Source organism: Mauremys mutica, chromosome 6, assembly GCF_020497125.1.
Source record: "Mauremys mutica isolate MM-2020 ecotype Southern chromosome 6, ASM2049712v1, whole genome shotgun sequence".
NCBI classification, from domain to species: Eukaryota; Metazoa; Chordata; order Testudines; family Geoemydidae; genus Mauremys; species Mauremys mutica.
Window position 1 is genome coordinate 40,528,540 of NC_059077.1, and position 26,434 is coordinate 40,554,973.

At 41.1% G+C, this 26,434-nt stretch overlaps 1 protein-coding gene across 2 annotated transcripts in view; it reads left to right on the plus strand.

Annotated features, from left to right (window-relative positions):
- Nucleotides 1–26,434, plus strand: part of MAST4 (microtubule associated serine/threonine kinase family member 4) — a 410,096-nt gene that overhangs the window by 262,235 nt on the left and 121,427 nt on the right. Inside the window, exon 1 of one of the 2 annotated variants that reach the window (XM_045020987.1) lies at nt 1,755–1,904. The exons of the other annotated variant lie outside the window; for it this stretch is intronic. Within the exon in view, the coding sequence (XP_044876922.1) occupies nt 1,813–1,904 (92 nt within the window). The 5' untranslated portion in view covers nt 1,755–1,812. Of the gene's footprint in view, nt 1–1,754; nt 1,905–26,434 lie in introns of those variants that run through there. 2 annotated transcript variants of the gene reach the window in all.

Below are 26,434 nucleotides of genomic sequence, written 5' to 3' on the forward strand. Positions count from 1 at the left end.
CAATTGTATATATATTTTTAAAACTCATGGTTTTTAAGCTAATGTAATTATTTCTTTTGTTTTAGCCTGACTTGTGATTTTTGAACACTTGGAATTGGCAATACTGAGCAGATCTAAACAACACTGTTGTATAAATACTAGTGGATGTTGGCAGATGGTATACACGTGTATGGTTGCCAGTACAGCAGTAGGAAATGTGGTGAAAAATACTAGTGTAGGCAAGGCTCTGGAGGGTAAGAGAGAGACTGGGGATGGTGTCAGGATTAAAGAATTTGGGAATGGGAAGTAGAGAAGAGAAGAGAAGAGGAAAACAAGAACATACATGCCAGATCTAGGCTGAAAAGAAAAGTGAAGGTCAAGAAGCAGATAGTGTAGAAAAATTAGGAAAGTGGAAAATCCCAAATGGAGGGCAGAGTATAGGGCCAGGAGAGGTAGAAGTAAAGCAGGATGCAGTGGCCTGCAGGGTAGAGGTTGAACAATACATCAAAGGGTCTGTGAACCATGTCAAAACACTGAGAGGGAACTGGTCATTAAATACTTTTTCTTCTTCTTCCCTTCTGTCCCACCCTGCACTGCAATATGTCTGTTTTTCATGTCAAAAGAGGAGATGGTAGATAGTGTGGGATTGGAGCCAGCACCCTTTCCTATCAGTATGTTGCACATCCACCCCATGACAGGTGCCACAGCTTTTCATGTTAAAAACTTGGTGTATGTAGTTGCAGGCAGCCATGCTGAAAATAATTAATTAGGTACCTGTAATATCATGTTTGTTGGGATAGGCTTGAACCTATAAGCACCACTTACTGTAGTTATTGATTTAAGGTAGAATGTATGTGGCTTGTACTTTTGTAGAACAATGTGTGTGTTAGCTATGCCAAATTATGGATCTTGACTGTCAGCAAGGTGTAGTAGCTCACTACATAAGGTACTGGTGAGTTGCACACTTCTGTACCTCCTACTGAAACATACTCGTCTTTGTAAGTACAATAAATACTTGAGGCTGTTGTTTCTACTCTAAACTTCAGAATGACCCACAAAGGAAGTGTGTGAGAATGCGTGCACACATTGCTGCATGTTGTGTTATATCACTGCTGCCTAAAGTGGTGTATGAAATGTTTAACTGTGATGAAAAGATTAAAGAATGCACAGTCTTTTCGTTTTCTGTAGTACAGGAGCTCTCAACTTCATTCTCAGCCCCTTGGTAAACAGCAAGATGAGATCAAAGGTGACAGGTTTAAGTCTTGGAAAAGACTCTCAAAGATTAGCTTATTTCTAAAACTATTTGTGGGGGTGGGAGGAAGTGAATGGAATTTTTCTTTTTCAAAATATTTGTATTGTAAAAGGAAAATAGAAAGTAAACGTATTATTGGTAAGAATGTTTGTAAACCAGACAATTTATTTTTTAAAATAATATAAATAAAGGGACGTGTTGAAAGTTATAAAATGTACTACTCCCCCTCTGGGTAGATCTGAATGGTATCTGCCAAACAGATGACAAAGTACCTTGGGCTGAATCACACACACACACAGAGACAGCGTTTTCAGCAGAACATGGGGCTAAACTATTGTAATTATTGTTTATAGCCAGGCAGTGCCATGTTAGAGAGGAAAAGTTTACTGACTCTTTGGGGAAGCAGCTGTATACTAATTAGATAACCCAACAGGGCACTGCTTCTCAGCTACACTAAAAAGTTTCTCTTGCGATCAGAGTTAATGTTAACACATTTTTGCAGTGAGTGATCAGATAATTGGGTGTTTTTTTTCTTTTTTGGTATCATGTCTTTGAACTTTTAGTGAACTGAAAAGAAGGGAATGGATATGTCTGATCCAAATATTTGGACTGTCCTCTCAAACTATACCTTGCCTCATTTGAGGAGTGGAAACAGGCTGCGTCGCACACAAAGGTAAAAATCCTTTCCAAGTTCTCCTGTGGTTATGTGTAATCTTGTTCTGAAGGTTTTGTCTCTACTCGTCTCTCCACGCTGTAAAGGACTTAAATACTGTGTTTACCAAACATAGTTGTTGAATTTACTTAGAGTATATGTAAATCTCTCTAATTTAAAATACTCTCCAGTACTTCCTGGTTTCATTGTTGTCCGCTTTTACAAAACCTAGGTTATTTGGTACTTGCAGCTGCTTGGATTTACATATCTTAAAGTAAGGTTCTGTACCTTTGAGTCCGGGTTGTTTTTTGTTCTTTTGTTGAATACTATTTATTACTTTCCCTCCCCAACATACTCCTCAGTTTCTTTCTTTTTATACTGTTTCAGCTGTCTATCAAATATTTAACCTTTATCTGGAGTACATGTACTCTATACAGATAGCCTATTTCATACTGTACTCTTTAAGAGACAGGTTTGTGTAACTCTGCCATCTTTTTTATTTTTTTTACTGGTTAGCTCACATTTAGTAATACAGTAATGGCCTTTTCATTTTTGACAAGAGTAAAAGTTGACTAGAAAAAAGCAAATTTTAAGTAAAGTTAAAGATTGTGCCACATATCAACAAAAAATAGGCAATCTGAAGCTATGCTGAGACTTTGGAATGTGTTATAGGGGTATCTATAAAGTCTGGTGTGTCTCTGTCACACTGAGTAAGAATTGTTTATAGAGGTTTATGACTATCTCTGTTCATCTCCCAGTCTTGTCACTTTGAGTCACATCGCTGTTCTAAATGTGGTTAGTGAAATATTTTAAAATATTTTCTTTACATATTTTCGTGTGTGTGTGTGTGTGTGTGTGTTTGTTTAAATCTTCTTTAGATATTGCTCCTTCTCTGTCTTGCTATCTGTAAGAGTAACACAAAGAAAGCAGGAAACAGGCTTAGCAGATCTGTTCATAAGCTTTAAGTATTCATACACTGACATATTTTACAAAAGAAAAAGGTCTCTATTGTATCACAAACTTGAGATCAAAAAGAACTGAAATCATCTGGCCTATTTCCTTGTCAATGCACAATTGTTCCCCCAGTACATGCTAAGATTACTTATAAAATGTTTTCTTATTCCTCTTCTAAAAATGTATTTAACTAATACCTGTGCATTCAGTTGATTATATTTATCAAGTTTGCACTTTCCTGATACAAATAGGCCTCTCTTACCCTCCCCCCCCCCAAGCCTCAGATTGTTCAGCTCTTCCTCACTCTACTAACTCAAGTAGGTCTTGCACTTTCATGCAGACCTAAAAATACTTTTTTTATGAAGTATTCTGCTGTGAAGCAGGTCAAGGAGGAACCTGTTAGACTTTCTGCCAAATGAGAGCACAGTTATAATACATCTGTGAGCCAGTCCTTAATTCTAAATTCTTGCTGTACTCTTTGTTTTATCACTACATTTACATGATTCAAGATCTGTATATACATTCTGAAAGAACTTCTAAAGCAATACTTTAAGAATATCCCCACACTTTAAATGCTAACTGAATAATAAAATATTCTGTGTATTGCATGGTGCACAGTCTGCCTCTATGTATTTACATAGTGTCTTACTGTAGAACCATGTAAAACTTTCAGTTAAAAACCCAAAGCAAGATGTATAAGGTCTCCTCCCTCCTCCATTCCGACTAATTCTATCATTTTGTGGCACCTCCGAGAACTCATCAGTAGGCCTTCTGTTTCCATACAGTGTTTTAAGTGGTCCAGCAAGGCAGACCTGCTCCCTTTCCCTGAACTAGGATACCCAGTATCTTCCTGGCATAGGTGATATAGTTCAGCGTGAAGCAAGGACCAGAAAGGTGGCAATAGCTGGGATGGAGAAATGTCTCCCAGTTCTGCTGCAGAAAGGGGATTTGATACACAGAAGTTAATGGTTGGATCTGGGGGCAGAGGCCCTATCGTACCTGGCCTCTAATTCACAGGCTCATGACAAAAGGAGCAGGCTATTCAGATACTATCTGAAGAGAGGGGAGGGCAATGAGGTGAAGGCCACTGGGCTACCCCTCTCCTAAAAGACTGCTATAGGTAAAACTGGGACTTTAGACCTGCCCAGGGAAAACTGGGTCTTGGTTGAAGAACCGGATGATGAAATTTTCCAGTTTTACAGTGAATGATGGAAGTTTTGGAGAAACCTAAGAATACAACCAAACTTGACGGGCTTGTGAAATGAACCTGCTGGCAGTGGTTAATTGAAAGTATGGGAACCAACGACAGTGAGTTTGGCACATTTCTACCCATAGCAATTGAAACTGAACTGATTTATTTAGATGTTAGAGTTGCCAATGAAACACCTTCTAACTGAAGTACAGGCAAACATTGATTCTTCATGGAAACTTATTAAGGGAAATTCAAGGTTGTCTCAAATTGGCATTCACACACGTTTGGATTTGAGGCCTCTTTCAGAAATGGGGGTACCAGTATTGGTGTTTGGTTGTGGCTATCTTGATGATCTCGTCTCTTCTGTCACCTCCACTCCATTGCTATCTGTGCAGTTTGGGTGTGTGTGGGAAGGGTGGAAGGGTTCATTCTCTTTGCCATCCTTCTGTCTGGTTGGAGATAAGAGGGCCCAGAATCCATTCCTCTTCTCCTGGTTCTCAGAGTTCATGGGGATTCTTCTCTAACACACTCTAAGGATTTTTTTTTCCTATGAAGTCACTTAGCCTAGGAATTTCTTTCCCTTCCCTGAGCCTCAGAGACACAGAGGCAGGGATAGCCCATCTCCCTCTTCAGGGAGGGTCGGGGATTGCAATATTCAGCATAGCTGCTCAAAGTGCAGACATGAACAGAGTAATAATTTCTTATCCAAAAGATGATCTGTCTTTCTGCTGACTTGAGTGACTAAAATAAGTTTTTACTGTTGTTTACTCCTTTTATCCCTGCGGAATCATGACATCTAAGGGAGCATGGGCTGGATTTTATTATGACTCGTGCATCATCAACGGACTTGTTAACTGAATTCCAATTGTAGTAGCTTTATTGCTGGTAATGAAGCATGAGCAAGAAATACCCCAGTATGCCTTTCATGTCTCATGGTGGGTTTTCAGGGCTGGCAGTTACAAAACCCTCTACTTGTAAACTGAACAGCTATGATATACACGCCATTGAGCGTCACTAAACATGGATCACAAAACATCACTTTTACAACATTAGAAACAAACTTCATATGTCACCATTTTAATATTTGTATTTAGCACTATAGATATGCTTGGCCCTTTACAGAATGAACAAAGAGGTGGTGGTACGTGCCTGAAATGGCTTCCAGTCTTCATAGAGCTATTAGGATAGAGTGCACTGATTGCTGCACTTAATTTTGTTCTTTATTTAAACACAAATATTGCTGATATTCAGTGCATTTAGGATGTCATTTAGGAGACAGAAGTAGTGATGAGTGAATTAAAGTGCACATTTCTCTCTCGCGGTCTCACATTAGTTTATAAAGTTTTTAAAGCCTGCAGTTTTTTTCCCCCTATCCTTCTCATTGGAGTCACAGTGGAACAGTTTATTGCAAACAATCTTCTGTTGTGTCAGGACCCTTTTATTTTAAAACACAGGGTTATAAATAATCACCTAATAATCTATTGCCCTGTTTTGGATGAACATTGATTAATATTACATATTGGTTTTATTTTTTCTGTATGAAGAGAGCAGTGTGATATTGAAGAGACTTTACTAATATGGGATACAATATGCCTTCAGGTGATCAGTTGTGTAATCTAACAACTCTGGTTTCAGGAGATGCTAGTTCTTTTTCTAATTAATATTTTTTTTTATTTCCAGTAATAAGTTTCAGAAAAGTGTAAGTAGCTGTCACCCAGGTCTGAGATTTTACTGGGATTGGAAATAATGTGTTTCTTGGTAGATACCGAACAAACCTTTTGAACTCATGAGTTGTCAGATTGAGTGGGCTCAACTGTATGGTTTAGGTTGGACATTAGGAAAAACTTCCTAACTATCAGAGCGGTTAAGCTCTGAAATAAATTGCCTAGGGAGGTTGTGGAATCTCCATCATTGGGGATTTTTAAGAGCAGGTTGGACAAACACCTGTCAGGGAAGGTCTAGATAATACTTAGTCCTGCCTTGAGTGCAGGGGACTGGACTAGATGACCTCTCGAAGTCCCTTCCAGTCCTATGATTCTGTGATGTTTAACTATCATATACTATATTCATAGAATAGACTAAAAAGCCGAGGAGGTCAGGAGTTTAGATAGATCCCTCTTCCTGTTAGTAAGAACCTCTTTCATAGAATCATAGAATCTCAGGGTTGGAAGGGACCTCAGGAGGTCATCTAGTCCAACCTCCTGCTCAAAGCAGGACCAAACCCAACTAAATCATCCCAGCCAGGGCTTTGTCAAGCCTGACCTTAAAAACCTCTAGGGAAGGGGATTCCACCACCTCCCTAGGTAACCCATTCCAGTTCTTCACCACCCTACTAGTGAAAAAGTTTTTCCTAATGTCCAACCTAAACCTCCCCCTCTGCAACTTGAGACCATTACTCCTTGTTCTGTCATCTTCTACCACTGAGAACAGTCTAGATCCATCCTCTTTGGAACCCCCTTTCAGGTAATTGAAAGCAGCTATCAAATCCCCCCTCATTCTTCTCTTCTGCAGGCTAAACAATCTCAGTTCCCTCAGCCTCTCCTCATAAGTCATGTGCTCCAGCCCCCTAATCATTTTTGTTGCCCTCCGCTGGACTCTCTCCAATTTATCCACATCCTTCTTGTAGTGTGGGGTCCAAAACTGGACACAGTACTCCAAATGAGGCCTCACCAGTGCTGAATAGAGGGGAATGATCACATCCCTTGATCTGCTGGAAATGCCCCTACTTATACAACCCAAAATGCCATTAGCCTTCTTGGTAACAAGGGCACACTGTTGACTCATATTCAGCTTTACGTCCACCGTAACCCCTAGGTCCTTTTCTGCAGAACTGCTGCCCAGCCATTCGGTCCCTAGTCTGTAGCAGTGCATGGGATTCTTCCGTCCTAAGTGCAGGACTCTGCACTTGTCCTTGTTGAACCTCATCATATTTCTTTTGGCCCAATCCTCTAATTTGTCTAGGTCCCTCTGTATCCTATCCCTACCCTCCAGCGTATCAACCACTCCTCCCAGTTTAGTGTCATCTGCAAACTTGCTAAGGGTGCAGTCCACACCATCCTCCAGATCGTTAATGAAGATCTTGAACAAAACCGGCCCCAGCACCGACCCTTGGGGCACTCCACTTGATACTGGCTGCCAACTAGACATGGAACCATTGATCACTACCTGTTGAGCCCGACCATCTAGCCAGTTTTCTATCCACCTTACCGTCCATTCATCCAGCCCATTCTTTGCTGGCAAGAATACTGTGGGAGACTGTATCAAAAGCTTTGCTAAAGTCCAGAAATAGCACATCCACTGCTTTCCCCTCATCCACAGAGCCAGTTATCTAGGGGAAGGGATAGCTCAGTGGTTTGAGCATTGGCCTGCTAAACCCAGGGTTGTGAGTTCAATCCTTGAGGAGGCCACTTAGGGATCTGGGTAAAAATTGGTCCTGCTAGTGAAGGCAGGTGGCTGGACTCAATGACCTTTCAAGGTCCCTTCCAGTTCTAGGAGATTGGTATATCTCAACCCCTTTGATAGGACTTCCTTTAAAAATTTTACTTCATTGTTTAGAATTGTATTTTAGAAGATTGATTATACTGTTCCTTTGCTGATTTGTGTGAGAGATACCTTTTGGGGCCGAAAGAGTGGATTCTTAAGGAGAAGAAAATATCCTGAAATAAGCATTTAAAATCGAGAGTAAATTCCTTTCCAAATTTGTTTTTAAAATGGATGATGATTGAACTACTTGATTTGACAGAGGCTATCTAAATTCAAATAGTAGACTGTAAATACTAAACTTTTCATATAGATCCTGTTGCATTATTTCTCTTTACCTCTCTACGTAGTATCATGTCCAAGTGAAATTAATTAACTAATCACTCTAAAAGCTAATTCTTTAGTGGAACAAGAATCTTAAAAATGGTTCTGTGGGTGGCATAAGAAAAGTGGGCATAATTAAAGGGATGAGATTAACAACATCACGAACAGCCAAAAATACCCCGTAATTGCTATATGTAGTGGTTGGATCTGCCATTTCCCTAATTTTAGTTACTTTAGTCATATTACATAGTACTGTGTCAATTAAAAAATAGCTAAATAATTACTGTTTACTGTGGGTGTATTCATAGTAATTAGGAGAGTTTTCCCTTTAGTCTTAATCTTTTTAGATATTCACGTTAAACCTTACACATACAGAGAGAGACCCTCTGTATGCTTATTACATTAATAGCTTCTGGTCAGGCATAGAGAGAAGATAATTATGCTACAACTAAGAGAGTGAGAAATAGGCCTGTGCATGCTATTTAAGCTTACACAAGCACACTGACAAGGAATATGTTTTCTTAAATGGTGATCTGTTAAACTAATGGTCCCATTGCTGTGTATACTTAAGAAGAGTGTGCTAACATAGCCTGCTAAATGTTTCCTTCCATTCACAGTAAAGTGTTAAGGGGGAATTTCTTTCTTATACAGTGTTCACAATCAGAGAGAGGGGATCTTGTTTTCTTTATTCTGGGTGATTTATTTTGGTGAGCACCCCTGTCCCCCCCAAGCAATTAGTTTATTTTCAGGTTCCCAGACAGTCTAAATGTTGGCAACACCCAGTTCATTCATGATGAACTATCATTTCTTTCCTTCCGCCAGTGTGCTAGGATTCATGTGGCCAAATCTGAGGTTTTTACTTGGTACTTACTCCCATTCTCTGAGTGAGAATTGAGTTAAGATCTCAGATTTGACCCATAGATCTTTCTGTGAATCAGCTGGGAGGGAAGAAGCAGGAGCGGGATAGGTGGAAGTTTGGTAACGCTCTTCTATTGCAACTTCTACTCCAGGAAATCAAATTTTTATGAACAGTTATGGTGGGTAGATGAGTCTTTCATTTTATGGGCCCTCAGACTGGTTCATGGACTTGCCCAAGGTAAGTCTTTGGCAGTGATGGGAATGTAAACCTAGATCTCCTGACTCTCAGACATGCTTTTTAGTCACAACTTCCTTCTCTTCAAACAAGCTGTATGAATCTTTTAAGTATTGTCAGTATAGTAGCACTTTGATTTACTTAATAAATAGTTTTTACATAGAAATAGTTTTGCTAGTTTTTAGACTTTAGAACAGTTCTATTTATTTGTCAATAGATTATCAGAATAACAGAAGATATTGCACACCGATTTAGATTAAACAGCTTTGACTGAGTATATTAAACAAAAAGGTGTCATGCTGCTTTTATGAGGTGAAACTATTTAATAGGTTGAATACAACTTCTCTCTCTCCTTTCTCCTTTCTTATTTGTATTTATTTCTTAAGAAAGCAATTCCTTACCATAGCACATAGGGGCCCAAGTCATGGTGCTAGGTGCTGTACAAACACAGAATAAATGACAGTCCCTACCCAAAGAGCTTAAAATCGAGGTACAAGACGAGAGAACATATGAGGAGTGCCAGGAGTCAACGTGATAGGCAGTGGTCTTGCCACACATCATCAGCCTTGGTCAAGATTTTTGTAGACATCATGGCAAAGGCAAGTTTTAAAGAGGGATTTGAAGGAGGATAATGAGGACGCTTTGCAGATGTTAATAGGGAGCTTTTCCCCAATGTGAGGGATGGCATGGGAGAAAGCATAAAGATGCTTGATTGAAAATTTTCAGAGTGGGTAATGGAGGCTGGCGTTGTGGGCTGATTGGAGGTGGGTGTTGATATGTTGGTAATGAATGAGAGCTGATCGGTAGGATGGGGGATAGGTTGACAAGGGCCTTGAAAGTGAAGACTAGTAGCTTATGTTTAATACAATAGAGAAGGGGGAGCCAGTGGAGGTATGCAAAGAGGGTGTCAAAAGGTAAAAGCAATGGGCTAGGCTTAGTCATGGCTTGGTATTTTTCCCTGTTCAGTAAAAGCAATGAATTTGGCTACCCAATCACAGTGCAAGTTCTTGGATGTTCTTTTAAGCAAGATCCTATGGATTTTTTTCCCAATAAAATCTTATATTAAGGGATTGGTTACGATATTTAAGACATTAAAATAAAATAAACGTTTTAACTACTAATGTATTAAAATGAGTCCAGGCTCCTGTGCTTTGTGTTTACTCCATTGTATGAGCCTTTTCCTAGTATGTTATAGAAGCAATTAGATTTCTTGAAGTGTACCCAGGGTAAATAAGAAATTTACTCAGGTACAGCACTTTGTGTTTTCTGAAGGAGACCGAATAATCTTCTCACACAGTATTAATGTGCCAACCTGTTGTTCTAGTAATACAGATTTTTTATTCTTGGTACACCGCTACCTCGATATAAAGCCACCCGATATAACATGAATTTGGCTATAACGCGGTAAAGCAGTGCTCGGGGTTGCACACCCCAGTGGATCAAAGCAAGTTCAATATAACACGGTTTCACCTATAACATGGTAAGATTTTTTGGCTCCCAAGGACAGCGTATTATTGAGGTAGAGGTGTATTTAGTCTTGAGATTAGTTAGCATTAATATACATTAGTATTGTTGAGATCTGCTATAGTAGAATATTTCTTCAATTTGAATAAAAGTAAGGAGGGGGGGGAACACTTTCAGGGCAGTGTTAAATATCAGGGAAGGTCAATTTTGTGGTTCTGTTTACAATTTCAAACAGTGAGCCAGTACAAATTGAATGCTAGCAAGTTGAAACTCTTTTGGCACTGTTCCCTCTAACTATAAACATATCTCAGACGTACAGTAAAACCAGAGCAATTCCCAAATTGATCTGCCCAATAGAGATGCTTCAAAACTACACACTGCAAGTATCCCTGCTACTGACAGATAAGTGCAGAAATATTGGGCTGGTGTCAGTGTAAATAATACATCAGTTTTCCCGCCCCCCCTTTCTTTCAGTTAACAGTAGTCTTCTCTAAATAATTGTTTAGGAATTAAGGAAAATTGTCATGATCTATTGTTCCCAAAAGATTATAATTATTATTTTAACTAGAATCTGTTGTTCCCAGGAAGTACTGGGATGCTCAGTTTATTAGAAAGTTGAAAGTGATGCAAATCCCTTATCCTGCCTATTCCTCTCTTTGTATATGTACTAATTATGTAAATGTTTTAACATATATAATGGTCTGTTGTTGATCTCTCTCATTTGGCTAGTGCACTTGATTTCAAAGCCAGTTAACAGAAAATTCCTTAAAAGGTTACCCACTAATGGATTTTCTTTTCTTCATAATATGTTTAAGATGAGGTCAAATAAGGCAGTACCTGTTGGGAGGAAAATGGCTAATTATTACATGACCTAAATATGTTCATATTTAATGGGGCTACTAAAAATTGTACCTAATCTTCCGAGGCTGTTAGCCTATAGAGAACTCACAGATACTAAAAAATATTGTTTCTTTATAAGCATTTGCTTTAGCAATTAAAAAAAACTGACTGTTTCTGTCTTAATGGTAGGCAGATTTCAAGGTAGGCCTAGTATAGATTCATGTGAATAAAATCAAGAAATTAATGAAAAAATAGGATGCCTAACGGCTGAAGCAAATAATAAAGTGCTGCATATTGAAATATTTATTTATTTTAATCCAAATTTATATAGCCTCTCCCCCATCCCCGTTTGATTATCTGAGTATACTCTGGAGCTTAAATAGCATTTATTTCCATGAGCTCAAGATAAGTTGGCTGTAAAACAAACAATTAATTTCTTGCTTTTGTTTGTGTGAATAAAAACCACATCTGCCTATCAGAATTTAAAAACACTATTTGTAATTGAATCTGTTTGGCCATTTTTACAGTTTGTTTTCAAGGGGTTGTGATAAATGTAAACTTTTTGGGGGGGGGGGGGGAGAAAGGAGGATGTGGCCCATATTCACTGTTCTTGAAATCCAGGCGTTGTCTTGAATGTCTACATAATAGTTGAGTAATCGAGAAGTGTATCCACTGAGAAGCTGAATATGAGATGAGAATCAGAATAAAATGATACATACAACACAAGCTTCATTCAAAGACACATCCAGCCATGAATGGATATGAATAGTGAAGTACCTCAAACCCTTTGGAGAAGGTATTTTTTTCTAGGGTAGGTCTGATCTATACAGGATTTTTTCTGCTGCTTCTAGCCTTTACAAAATTCCCGAATTCCTCCTACTGCTAACTTTCCTTGGAACATCTTATCTGTCTCCTAGAATGAAAGGGGAGGAAGAGAAAAAATGGAGTTTATACTCTGTCCCAAACTGCAGCAGTTCTCCTGTGCACCATTGGAAAAAGGACATTTGTTCCTTTACAATTTGGACATTATACAAAATTTGAGCCCAGAATGTTTAGATTTCTCTCATATGTGCTTGTCTAACCTCAAATTGGGACCAGTCTTACATGGTGAAATACTATGTAAATTGATCATTCTTCTTGAAGAGCTAGGGGAAGAGTAGAGCTCCATTACAGATTTATTTTAACTGCAATAAGGTCTGTGTGCATCTTAATTTTGTTTGGCGACCATCTTAAAGGGACACACAAAAATCACTTTGATTTATTTTTTTCCTGTGATGGTTACAAGTAATACTAATGATTTCTGCACCTATAATGTTAGAGAGGGGATGCATTTTTCTCTGTATTTTTCCCCATTTTGCTACTTAGTGCATTTGGTGTATAATCACATTCCCATCTAATAATCTGGGCCCCAACCCTGTCATTTACTTGGCACAAGTAAATGTGCAAAGTGCCAGTATAGTCAGTTGTCTCCACACAGGCACAAAGGGTTTGCCCATGTGGAACCTTAGTTTGTATCCCCTGCTGTGTATATGGATCTTTCACAAAGCAAGCGAGGGAGATGGGGAATTTTTTTTAAAACAGGAATTTGTCCTTTTTGTGTTGTGACAAGATGGCCAATGTAGTATGGTGCATCCTGCGCTTTTCTTGGTGGAGGAGGTGGGGGCGGGATAAGATGCCACCCCTTGCCCCTGCTCTTGGGGCCCCAAGGGCCCCACTAGTGGCCCGGGAAGCGGGAGAGGGGTCTGCGTTTGCTCCTTACTCTGAGTCCCAGCCCCTCAACCCCTGCAGGTTCTTACCCTCTTCCCCCTTGGGTGGGGTACCTTCAGTCCTTAAACGCCGGGGGAGGGAGTCTCCCTCTCCTGCTGGGGCAGGGTCTTCCTTACTCCATTTTCTGATCTTTCAAGTCTCACAGCACACCTCCATGCTCCAGTCCTCTCTCCTTCCTCCTCCTCCCCTGACTCCCTGAAGCAGAAGGTTTTATTAGGTTGCTAACAGGGCCTTAATTGACTACAGGTGCTCCAATTAACCTGTAGCAACTCTCCCTAGTCTACAGGGAACCACACCTTAATTAGCCTAGGGTTCTATATTCTTCCCCTCTACCACTCTCTCACTGCTCCCTGGCCCTCCTGTATCACAGTGTTTAAAAACAAAAGTATGTTGTTTTTTTTAACGAGCTCTAATTAAAACTATACAGATTATAATGAAGATTTGGGAGTGGGTATGGTTCTTCAAACTACTTTAAGTAATTTTTTAAAAAAATGGTTGGATTTCACCTTGATGTCCCATCTTGATGGTGTTTGCTCTTAATTTTTTGGTGGACAGTCATTATGATTTCTTGCCCTGAGAGAGATACTACTTCATAGGAATGGATAGAAAGTAATAATAAATTCTTACTGGTACAGGGGCCAGAGGGGGTGGGGCCTCGGGTGTCAGTGGCCAGGACCCCTGGGCCCTTTTAAATTGATGGCCCTGGGGCAGCTGCTCTTTTGTCCCCCATCCCCCCCCCACCATCGGCAGCTTGGAGGGGGGGTGGCAAAAGGTGCAGGGACATTAAAGTGCTGCCGCAACAGCGCTTTAACATGGGCTGCGTATGGGCCAGTACCGGCATGCTGTACCAGATCACCTTCACCCCTGGATAGAAAGAACTAGAAAAAAACCTGGATTTGTTTTATTTATACATTAGTATAAGCAGAGTATTGAATAAGTCTGTTACCTTATGTGTTTGGACATATTCTGTTTTTTAACAAATCAGTTTATAATTATTTTCAACAAAAATGTCCAAGATCACATGTACCTGTGATTGCTTGAGGTCAGAGCGAGATGAACACCTACAGACTTGCTTGGTTATTTGATCATTTACAATTGGGTCAGTTAATGTGTACAGTCGACTTCATTTGGAGGTGGGTGGAGCTAATCAGATCTTTCTCTTTCCCCCTGTGAAAACAAATATGCTTAGAAAATTAGGGTTTAGCTGCTTTCAGCTTTGCACAAAACAAATGTATACCACTGAGCCATTAAAAAACAAAAGCAGTGCCTTAGCAATGAGAATTCTTAAAGCCAAATTTTGCCGTCAGGCATGAGCAGCTCCTTCATTTCAGTAAAAGGTGTTGGTCTGGGCACAGAATTTTGCCTTAAATGATTGAGACTTACTGTGAGACCTGTCCAGTTTTTAAAGACACACTGTAATATAAACTTTTTATAGGTTTTTCAATTTTCTTCTGAGTGATAAATGACTTAAGATTTCCCAATAGGTTTTTACACAAAAATAATATTGATTTTTCTTAGTTGTTTTTGATATGTTAGAATATACATTGTTAATAATAATAAAAAATCCCTAGTAAAACAGAAGTAATTTAATCATTGTACTTCTCTTAACCTCATTTTTATCTGAGAACAAAATGAAATCCTTTTATCACTATTATTGCTAATAATAAAACTGTTGATCAGGGATAATCATAATTCAGGGTTGAGGGTCTTACCACTAGTATTGCTGTGTTTACTTGAACTTGTTGCCAGGATAGTCTTCACAATGTAAACCAATGCAGGGATTATTTGTTTTACATGTAGCAAAACTGAAATGACACAGTGTGAACAACCTTCTTGCACCTTGACAGTGTAGTTAATAGAGAAATCTTAATAAATTAATATACTAACACTAACTGTTTCAGTGCTAAATAACAAAATGCAGTTAGTTTATCCACTCGTCAGATGTGCTGTTTTAGTGGTGGTAGACATTCTTAGCATGTGTGTTTGTTTCCAGGGAATTTCCATGAATAACTAACTGCTGCTTGAACACATGCATTTCCAGTTGCAGAAGAAAAGGTAGTCAAACAGGTTGGATAGCTCTGTCTGATTTTGGTTGTGATTTGGAAGACTTATGCCTAAATATGCAAACACACATGCACAAAAGGTAACTATCAGGATTCAAAGTGAGACCGTGTCTCCTCTACCCTCCTTTCACTCCTTCTCACCTCTGAAAAACTGGACATGTAGAAAGTGGGAGACGAGTTTTGAAAATAAGCATCATGCTCACTTTTTCTCTTTACTGTACACAAGATGATTTTACTTCTACTCTAATGTGTCTGCCACTTTCTGATTGCTGAACTCTTATCTGGAGGCATCTGCTTCCCATCTCTGACTTTTGACTAAAAAGCCCAGATTCTTTTAAAGAATATACTTCTTCTTGTTTTTTCCCTTCCTGCCCTGTTGTCACAGATATCTTCTGTGCTGTCTGACCAGACATAAAACTGTTATTAAATGAAGTTACAAATCGTAGGGATTGATTTGTGGAGGAAAATATTTCCCCTTTTTTTCCCCGCTCAGATGCATCCACCGCAAGACCTAAAACATAAGTCATAAAACATTTGTTGCTAACTGTTCAAAATGTTTAGGAAATGTATGTAATATATCAAATTACAAATATGCAAATTACTATATAAGTGTTTAGATTGGACATAAGCAATGCAACTTCATTTATGGGTCAATTGTTCATAATCATTGCATGTCTCCTTACATATATTCATGAATTATTGACCATTATTATCATATAGTTTGACCTCCTGCATGAAACAGAATAATTCAACATTGTACTAGCATAACTGGTTATTTATTAATTTGGACTTTTTAAATTAGTTTGGAATGCTAATCTTCTGCAGGATTTAAGAAAAGCTTAAAAGATGTTGCCAACATGTGCCCTAGATTTCTGTTGACACCTGTTATTATTTAACAGTTCTGTTTTGTGGTGCGTGGTTAAGGAGGTATGGCTGTATATCCTGTTCAATATGAAATGAACATATTAATAGAATATTAGAATGGCTGTCAGTTTTTGAACTACATAGGGTCCTATTTTATTACAGTTTCTTACTATTTATTATTTATATTGCAGTAGTACCTCGGAACCCCAGTCCCAGACCAGAACCCCTTTGTGCTAACTGTTGTACAGACACATACTATTTACCATGGTTACAACTCTATTACAATATTAAATTGCAGTTATATGGTGCCTCAAATTATTTTACCAATGTTAATTAATCCTTTCCACAGCCTGTGAGTACTTAGAGATCAGTAAGAAGTTCTCAGGCTGTGGCCTACAGAGAACTTACTGATTGTCTACAAGATCTGACTCTTCTCCTTGTACACATCTTTTACTACCTTCATTGCAAAGAAGGGGTTTGGAGGAAAGAAAGGATCAGAGCAGATGGGCCAGGTAGATGACATGAAAAACGGAAGTACAGTGTGTGATCAGCTTCTTCAAAAAAGACAAAACACTTTATGTACCTTAAGCCATCTTTAGTGCACTTAAACTTTTGTAATGTTACTTCTCCATGTAAGCCACTGCCATAGTTGTGAAAAGGATGTTATATGTTCGTAAATGGAAGGGGAGGCATGTCGCATGGTGTTCTCTTAAATTTCCCACAGCGTGGAGCACAACTTAAGAACATTTATAATAATATAAAATAAGGACTATCCTCATTTTACAGATAAAAGCTGACGTGAGAGGTTAAGGAATTTGTTTAAAGACATAGACGATGTCTGTGTCACAGCAGGGAGTTTGGCCTAGACACTAGGATTTACACCTCTGTTTATGAAAGGTGCCATAAGTATTTTAATAAGTGGTCAAGACTTTTTTTTTTACATTAAGATCTTCATCAGCACAGTATCAGAGCACCTCACATTGATCCATAATTACTGATTTCTACATTTATTAATCCATTTATCTTCACAACTCCCATGTGAAGTAGGAAAGTACCATGCCCATTTTTAGAGATGGCAAAGTGAGGCACAAGGTAGATTAGATGATTTGCCAGGGGTTACGCAGGAAGTCTGTGGTTGAGTGGGGAATTGAACTCGTCTCAAGCCTCAGGTCAGTGCTCCATCCACTATACTTTGGTTAATGCCCCCAGTATTAAATACTTTCCAAACATAGGTAAAGACACAACTGCAAACTCCAATTCAAAATCTGTGAAGCCTCTAACTTATCCTTATCACTTCTGAAAACTCCCTTCTGCCATGATGCATGTGGAAAACTTCAATCTGCTCATTGACTAAGTGTGTGGTGGATTGTGCATACATGGGTTTTTTTTATTGCAATATCTTCCCCACCCAACATGTCTTATCCACCTATCATGCCTTGGGTTTTAGATTGTAAGCTCTGGGTTGCAGGGGTGTCATTTACAATAACTTTGTACAGTGGCTACCATCAGGAGGCCCTGACCAGGTTGGCCTATAGGTTCAATATAAATACTAAATGAGAATAGTACTGTACCTTAGTTTTGTGCCCCCTAACATGTTGAGCCAGTGGTAGTGGTTCCATTGCTGAGAGAGAAGAAAGAGTGCTACTTACTGATTTGCCAGCAGCCCTTCATACAGCAGAGAGAGAGATTCCTTGGGGGTCTCAAAACAAAATTGTGCTGATACAATTTTGCAAAGTTTCTGCAATCTGAATATTTCCCTGTATTAAGGCAGTATGGCTTCAGCCTGAAATTAACATCGTCCAGTTTCTAACAATAACAGAGAAGTCTAACCATCACTTAAAATTTCAGGTAAAATATATAGCATGATCAGAGTGCTTGGTATAAATGCTGGTGCATTAACATTAAAGAGCTTCTAAAAACTATATCCTTGAATCTTCATATATTAGGCTTTTTTGCTATTTAGCGTGGGAGGAATACTTCATAGCTTCAAATAATTGCTTGTGAATTCATTAACTTTCCAGTTTACTCTATATTTTCTATCCTTTTTTTTTTTGAAGGTTCATAGGAAAAGAAAATGAAAGTCTGTAATATTTCCTCCTCATTCTGTTCTGTTTTTAATATCAAATGTACATCACTGATAATACGCATAGCGAGTTAGCAGCTACCAAAGCTTGGAACTGGTTGTATAAAATGTATAATGCATTTTTAGTTTGTTGATCTGATTTGTGTGTGAAATAAGATTGAAGCCTCTTGCTATGACTTTGAGTAACAATAGCTGTACTTAAGATGTTTGATCTTTTTTCTCTCCTATTCTTTCAAAATATATTTGTAAACTGAGTGAGTTATGAGCCAGTGCTTTCAGAACAGGAATGAGAATAAATTCTTGAGTTCTAAACCTGGCTCTGACAGACTCTATAGGCCTTCTTACAAAAAAGCTATGAGTTCTTTAGTTGCCTCACATAGTTAATAACTCACCTTTCAAGAGGAACGTAAAACTAACACGATGCCCAGAACCACCATGCTGGGGTGTTGGTTTACTATGGACTCGGGGCTTGGCTACACTTACAAGTTGCAGCGCTGGGAGTTACAGCGCTGGTCATGCAGCTGTGTAGGGCCAGCGCTGGAGTGTGGCCACACTTGCAGCATTTCCAGCGCTGTATTGAGAGGTGCATTGTGGGCAGCTATCCCACAGAGCACCTCGTCCCATTTTGGCGCTGAGTATTGTGGGAAGGGGAAGGAAGTGTGTGGCTCATTCCGCTTCCTGTGCCAACGCCCCGTGGTGCATCGCTTCACATCCCAGCATTCACAGTCTTTCCGGCCACGTTTGGCGCCATTGTGAGTCTCTTTCTGTTTTTTACTCTCTGTCTGTGAATCGCGATTTCTGTGGGAAATGGAGCCCGAGCTGCTGAGGACTGTGATGATGAGTGTCGTCAGCACAACACGTTTGGCAGTTGAGCTATTCCTTCAGCTCCAAAGTGACAGTGAGGAGTCCGACGATGATATCGATGATATCGAGTCGCCTGCCGCGTGTGACACTACAGTGCTTGTGGCATTCACGGAAATGCTCAGCACCGTTGAACGCCGCTTTTGGGCTCGGAAAACAAGCACTGAGTGGTGGGATCACATTGTCATGGAAGTCTGGGATGACGAGCAGTGGCTGCAGAACTTTCGTATGAGAAAAGCCACTTTCATGGGACTGTGTGCTGAGCTCGCCCCCACCCTGCGGCGCAAGGACACAAGATTGAGAGCTGCCCTGACGGTGAAAAAGCGGGTGGCTATTGCAATCTGGAAGCTGGCAACTCCAGACAGCTACCGGTCGGTCGGGAACCAGTTTGGAGTGGGAAAGTCGACCGTTGGAATCGTGTTGATGCAAGTTTGCAGGGCAATTAATCGCATCTTGCTAAGAAGGACCGTGACTCTGGGGAACGTGCAGGACATTGTGGATGGCTTTGCACAAATGGGTTTCCCTAACTGTGGAGGGGCGATAGATGGGACGCATATTCCTATTCTGGCACCGCCCCACCTAGCATCAGAGTACGTTAATCGGAAGGGGTATTTCTCTATGGTTCTCCAGGCGCTTGTGGATCACCGTGGGCGTTTCATTGACATTTACACAGGTTGGCCTGGAAAGGTGCATGATGCACGCATCTTTCGGAACAGTGGCCTGTTCAGGAAGATGCAGGCAGGGACTTATTTCCCAGACAGGAAGATCACAGTAGGGGACGTCGAAATGCCCATTGTGATCCTTGGAGACCCCGCTTACCCGTTACTGCCTTGGCTCATGAAACCCTATACAGGGAAGCTTGACAGGAGCAAGGACCGGTTCAACTACAGGCTGAGCCGGTGCAGAATGACTGTGGAGTGTGCTTTTGGGCGTTTAAAAGCCCGCTGGAGATGTCTGTATGGGAAGCTAGACTTGGGGGAAAGCAGCATCCCCGCGGTTATATGTGCTTGCTGTACCCTCCATAATATTTGTGAAGGGAAGGGTGAAACATTCAGTCAGGCATGGACCACCGAGGTTCAAGTCCTGGAGGCTGAATATGCACAGCCAGAGAGCAGGGCTAATAGAGAGGCCCAGCACAGGGCTACAAGGATTAGGGATGCCTTGAGGGAAGAATTTGAGGCTGAAAGCCAACAGTAATGTTTGCTGCCTTGCATGGGAGTGAATTGCACTGCTTACACTGTTATTCTATTATCCCTAATAATAATATGATTTGCAGTGCCTCTTTCTTTACTGGGCTAAGTTATCTTTAACTATCTGCTATAATAAAGACTGTTTTCAAAGCCAAGAATTGTTTTATTGAAAAGAAAAAAACTTCCTTGACAGACAGACAGACACACAACATTTCATGAACACAAGAGGGCAGGGGTGTGGGTTGGTGAACTGTACAGTCACAAGTTTGCATATGTCCTGTCTGGAGTGCTGTTTAATGAATCCTGCACTTCAGGGTGCATATTCTGCATGGTGATGGGGGTTGAGTGCAGAGGGTAAGGGTGGTGGTAGGTATCAGGGCTGGTTGGTGAACGTACAGGTGTTGGAGGCAGCTGGTGGTGGTAAGAACCTGAATGCTGGGGAAAGGCGGTTTGAGCTGACATTGGGGCACAAGGCAAAAAGCTTTGGGACGGGGGGCTGGGAGAGTAGCACGGTAGTGCTCTGCTTGCATGGCAACGAGTGACTCTATAGAGTCCGCTTGGCGCGACAGGATGCTTAGCAGCCGCTCCGTGCTTTTCCTCTTGGCCACTGCATTTCTCTTGCGGATCCTGCTCTCCTTCTCTCTCCACTCCTTCAGTTCTTTACTCTCTCGAGCAGAGTGATGAAGAACAGTTTTCAGCATGTCCTCTTTGCTCTTTCGGGGATTTTTTCTCAAATTTTGAAGCCTCTGTGATGTTGAACATCTGGGCAGTCCAGTAGTCAAGGTCACTGTAGAAACACAGAAATGACAACATTTAACACGGGCAGCATTGTATTCACTATCTCCAGACATGAATTGTTACACTGAGGGAGTTCTCACTTTAGCATTCTTTTCCCAAACACATAACACAACAGAAGCCACGAAATGGTGAGTGAGGGGTGCTTATAGAGGGAGAAGTGGGGCTTGAGTGATAGAGGGGAGCTGGTTGCTTCGGGTAATCTGGAGTGCTAGAGGGGTTGAGTGAAGATGCAGCTGCAGGGGTGATCTTATCTCCCTATCTCTTCACTAAAGAGTCTCCCAACATTTTTCACAGGAGTTAATCCTGGAAGATGTCTCCTTGCTGCGAGTCACTAGGGAACAGCGGGAGGCTCTTTTAGAGCAATGTGGATTCCGCCCGGGACCCTACGCGGCTTGCCTGTGTTCAGAAATGGTCCCCCACCCACTCGCAGCACAGTGGTACGGACGCGTCACCGTCACTGGGACAAGGGACACAGTGGCTCTGCCTATAAACCTGCGCAGGCATATTGCCCACGCTCTGGATGAAACTTTTGCTGAGATAACTGAAGCAGATTACCGCGACGTGATAGACCACATCAACGGGCTATTCCACATCTAGAGGCTGGCATGCATGCAGCCATAACCCCCCTTCCTCTCCAGAAACATTTCCACCCAGAAAATAAAAGCCGCTTACCGTTAACCCGCTCCTCTGCTTGTCCTTCTGCAACTGCTGGCTGCTGCGATTGGGTACTTTCCTCCTGGCTTGAGAAGAGCTCCTGGCTGCATGCCCACTCTGGGGTGTCTTCCCCCATCCCAGTAGCTTCACTCGCGGTTTCCTCCCCCCGCCGCCGCCGCCTCCTCCTCCTGTCCCCCAGCCTGCTCAGAAGTGTCCATCGTTATCCTGGGATTGGCAGTGGGGTCACCCCCAAGTATCTCGTCCATCTCCCTGTAAAAACGGCAGGTCGTGGGGGCAGCTCCGGATTGGCGATTCCCCTCGCGGGCTTTGTAATAGGCACTCCGCAGCTCTTTAACTTTCACCCTGCATTGTAGTGCGTCCCAATCATGGCCCCTATCCAGCATGGCCCTTGATATCTGCTCAAAGATATCGTAATTCCTACGGCCGGAGCGCAGCTGTGCCTGCACAGATTCCTCCCCCCAAACACTGATGAGGTCCATCAGCTCGCCATTGCTCCATGCTGGGGCTCGTTTGCCACGTGGAGGCATGGTCACCTGGAAAGATTAACTGATTGCACTCCACACACACCTGGCTGCAGCAAACAGGAAGGAGATTTTTAAAATTCCCGGGGCATTTAAAGGGCGGGTCACCTGAGGCAAGAGCAGTAGAGTGCAAACTGATGAGCAGAGTGGCTGAACAGGAATTCTGGGATAACTCCTTATTCCCTGGAGGACATTTAAAGCGCTGGTGAGTGTCCACACCTGCTGAGCAGCGCTGGATCACCAGCGCTGCACTCTTTATACCCCTGCCGGGATGGGTTTTCAGCCAGCGCTGCAGCCAGGGAGTTGCAGCGCTGGTTGTGCCCTGCAAGTGTGGACGGGGTGTAATTGCAGCGCTGGAAAGCCTCCACCAGCGCTGCAACTTGTAAGTGTAGCCAAGCCCTAAGATGTTGACAGGGAGCAGTGTTCAAGTGTTTTGTTTAGGCTGTTACGTTCACGTTTGGGGTCATTCCTCGCTTCCACTTGGTCATATTGTCACCAGTCTTCCACCCCAGCTCTCAGTTGATTGAAAGTACACCAGTATTTCCACTTGAGGTCAGTGCCTGGGGGAAGTTGTTCTGAAGGATCCAGATTCTCCAGGATCATTTGAATTTTTCACCCCTTTGTTACTCTGTGGCCTTCCACAGTGGTATTTTGGGGTAAGGAATTTTCAGAGGCAAATTTTTTCTGGACGTTGGCCTCTTGGGTGGTGGAATGCACCCGTTCTGTCTTTCCTTTCTACCGAAGGCATCCTGCCTCACTGATGGTGATGCAGTCTCCACAAGGTAGCATAGTAACAATGTGAGATTCAAAATTCTTGTGACAGTCCTACAGAATTGATTAAGTTCAGTATCAATATTGTGTGTATGGCTCAAGTGTGACCATATTGGGGCATAGTACTCATCAACTGAGTAACGCAAGGCGAGACTGGTTGCTCAGTGTTTTGGGGTCAACTCCCCATTTTGCACTGGTCAATTTCTGGAACACACATTTCCTGACGGTTACTTTCTTTTTCAGCTTCTTGATGTGCTCTAATGTAACCCAGAGGTACAGAAAATGTTCCTAGTGCTCAAGGGCTTTACCTTCTCACAATATCTGGAATTTTAATTGGCCCAATGTTTCAAATGAAAGGTGCCCACTTGTGTTGCTAGGATTGGTATTCAGGGACCATGTATGATGCTAGTCTCCAAGTATGCTCAGGGAGCCAGTTAGAAAGCAGTCAGTATCCTGAAATCTTTCCGATTGGGTGGTGATGCAAAGATCATCCCCCACTCTCACAAGCCTTGGGAGGCAGGCCAATCCTTGCTTACAGGCAGCCACCCAACCTGAAGCAAATACTCACCAGCAGCTACATACCACACCACAGAAACACTAACCCAGGAACCAATTCCTGTAACACACCCCGTTGCCTTCTCTGTCCCCGTATCTACTCTAGCGACACCGTCATAGGACCAGCCACACCATCAGAGGCTCATTCACTTGCACATCTACTAATGTAATATATGCCATCATGTGCCAGCAATGCCCCTCTGCCATGTACATTGGCCAAACCGGACAGTCTCTATGTATAAGGATAAATGAACACAAATCAGACATCAGGAATAGTAACATACAAAAGCCAGTAGGAGAACACTTCAGTCTCCCTGGACACTAAATAATAGATTTAAAAGTAGCCATACTTCAAAAACAGACTTCAAAGAGAAACGGCAGAGCTACAATTCATTTGCAAACTTAACACCATCAAACTTCATTTGCAAACTTAACACCACATTGAGCTTGAATAGGGACTGGGAGTGGTGGCTCACTACAAAAGCAATTTCCTCTCTCTTGGTATTGACACCTCATCAATTATTGGGAGTGGGCTACATCCACCCTCACTAAATTGGCCTTCAGCATTGGTTCTCCACTTGTAAGGTAACTCCCTTCTCTTCATGTGCCAATATATATTTATGCCTGTATCTGTAATTTTCACTCCATGCATCTGAAGAAGTAGGTTTTTTACCCATGAAAGCTTATGCCCAAATAAATCTGTTAGTCTCTAAGGTGCCACCGGACTCCTCAGAGTCTTTATATAGTTTGAGTACTACAACCACTTTGCCCTGTCTCCACAGCTTGGTTATCTGCATGTCTCCATGCAAGAGTTGAACAGGTCACATAGCCATATCCCAAAAATGTAATAATGTACATTTTAAATGATTTATAGTATCAGTTATTTTGTTTGGAAAGCTGAACTAGAGGATTTCTCAATAGTAACATCAATATTTGACTAATTAAATTACCAAACTGATGACATTTAACTGATATGTCTAACACACACATAAAAAAGAGGAAGTTTTCGATTAATGTTCAAACCTTATCCTTGATACAGTGTTCTAATTTACCATTCGGAGGGTTCAGAATAACATAGAATATTATCTTGTAGCTCTTGTACTTGAACATAGCTCCATTACAACAAAGGGTTGGTATGCCCAAGTTGTACGAAGGCAAGATTTCAGAGTTCCAGAATAGATAGGTTACTCAAATGCACCAAAATTCTTAAGAAGACTTAGGATCAAATCTCATCTTTCCCCATCAAAGATATTTAGGATGACTGGTAATGTGGGGTGAGTCCCTTCCCAGTTAGATCACTGGTGTGAATCTGACCCCGGTCATCAGTGATCGAGTCATTGCTGTCTGGCAATGGGACCTAAGTGAAGTGAGTCGACAGTCTCATCCTAAGTGCACGTATCATAATTATGAATTGTTAATTTTGACTTGAACCTGATATGGTGGTTCTTCTAGGCCAGGGTTAAGACAATGGGGAAGTGTTTTTTTTTTTGCTGATCCTGCTGTACTGTTTGCAGGACAAATAGAGGGCTTCTGAGCTCTCAATCCAGAACCAATCTTGAGCATGAAACCTGCTTTAGAACATTTTAATTGTGGGAATTTAAAAAAACATTCTGCAATCTCCTTCCTAGGTAAATATACCCTTAGCATTCCCTCTTAAGTCACAAATTGAACATGCATCTGACGAAGTGGGTATTTACCCACGAAAGCTTATGCTCCAATACGTCTGTTAGTCTATAAGGTGCCACAGGACTCTTTGTCACTTTTTACAGATCCAGAGTAACACGCCTACCCCTCTGAAAATTCAACTCTTGTGTAGGTTTGTAAACAGTTAAACACTATTCAGAACTAGTTAAAATTCCCTATCTCCTGTCAGCTCCCAACTTTCTATCACTCTGTTTTTGCTGATCCTGGACATAAGTTCCATGTCCTATTCTCTGTTATCCTCTTTCTCATTTGTGTGTCTACTGGCCCTTACAGTGCCACTCTAACACAGCTTCTTTCCCCCAAATTGCCAATCCCCAAGCATTCAAAATTAATGGATCAGATCCCAAAGAACCATGAGCTTTAAAAAAAACAAAAAACATTTGAGTTCACTTTTTTTTCTGGTTTTCAGCCTGTAGAGTTCATGTTTTCAAGCTTTTTCCTGCAATCATGAGGGCTTAAATTTTTTTTGTAAATGAAAGCGGAGATTCTCATGCAATCATATCACTCTAAGAGCTAGGGCTTTTAAGAAGAGAACCAAATATTCTGAGATTCATGATTAAATTGCAAGAATTGGAAACATGGTCACTGTGATCCCATCTCTTTAATTTGCTTCCAGCCCTGCTACCCTTGAACGGCCTTTGTTTAAACAGCCAAGATTGAAAGCAGACGCCTGCAATGGGGCGTAATTTATTTCTCGGGGCCAATGTTTCCTGTAGCAACTGAAGTTCTTTTTGTTGTTGCCAGCATACTGCTAGCTGTGCATCTGTTGTATTGGTGATCATACTGTGGGTAATAGGCCTTCTACTATGGGAAATCATGGATATACTTTATGTGGACAACAGGTCAATCAGTGTTTACAAACCATTAATTGCTAGTTGTATGCCTCCAACTATCACAGCACACTTTTTCTTTGACCTCTGCATCTGCTTTCCCTTTCTTTGTGGGCCTTTTACATATTTTTATTTACTTTTAAAGACAACGTCTAATGGATGGATTGGACCTTTCAGATATTTTTCATTCCCTGTCTTCATAGAGATTGTTTCCTTCAGATATTTTTTTCTTAAGGCATTTGCATTTCTTGGGAGTTTTTCCCCTCCTTACATACCTGGTGAGTCACGGATTATTGTACAGTCATGACCTACTTCTTCTCTTCACAGGCAATTAAGGTATTACTTTAATAGTAAAGTACATACAGCTATCCTGGTTCCAATGTGCTATAGACAGAACATGTATATGCTAAATTTCACCTCACAACTTTGTTGCACAGCAGGACGTGTTCAAGATGGCATTTGTCTAATTCTGAATGTTGTGGGTTATATTATCACTGTTGTATAATTTTTAGATTATACCTT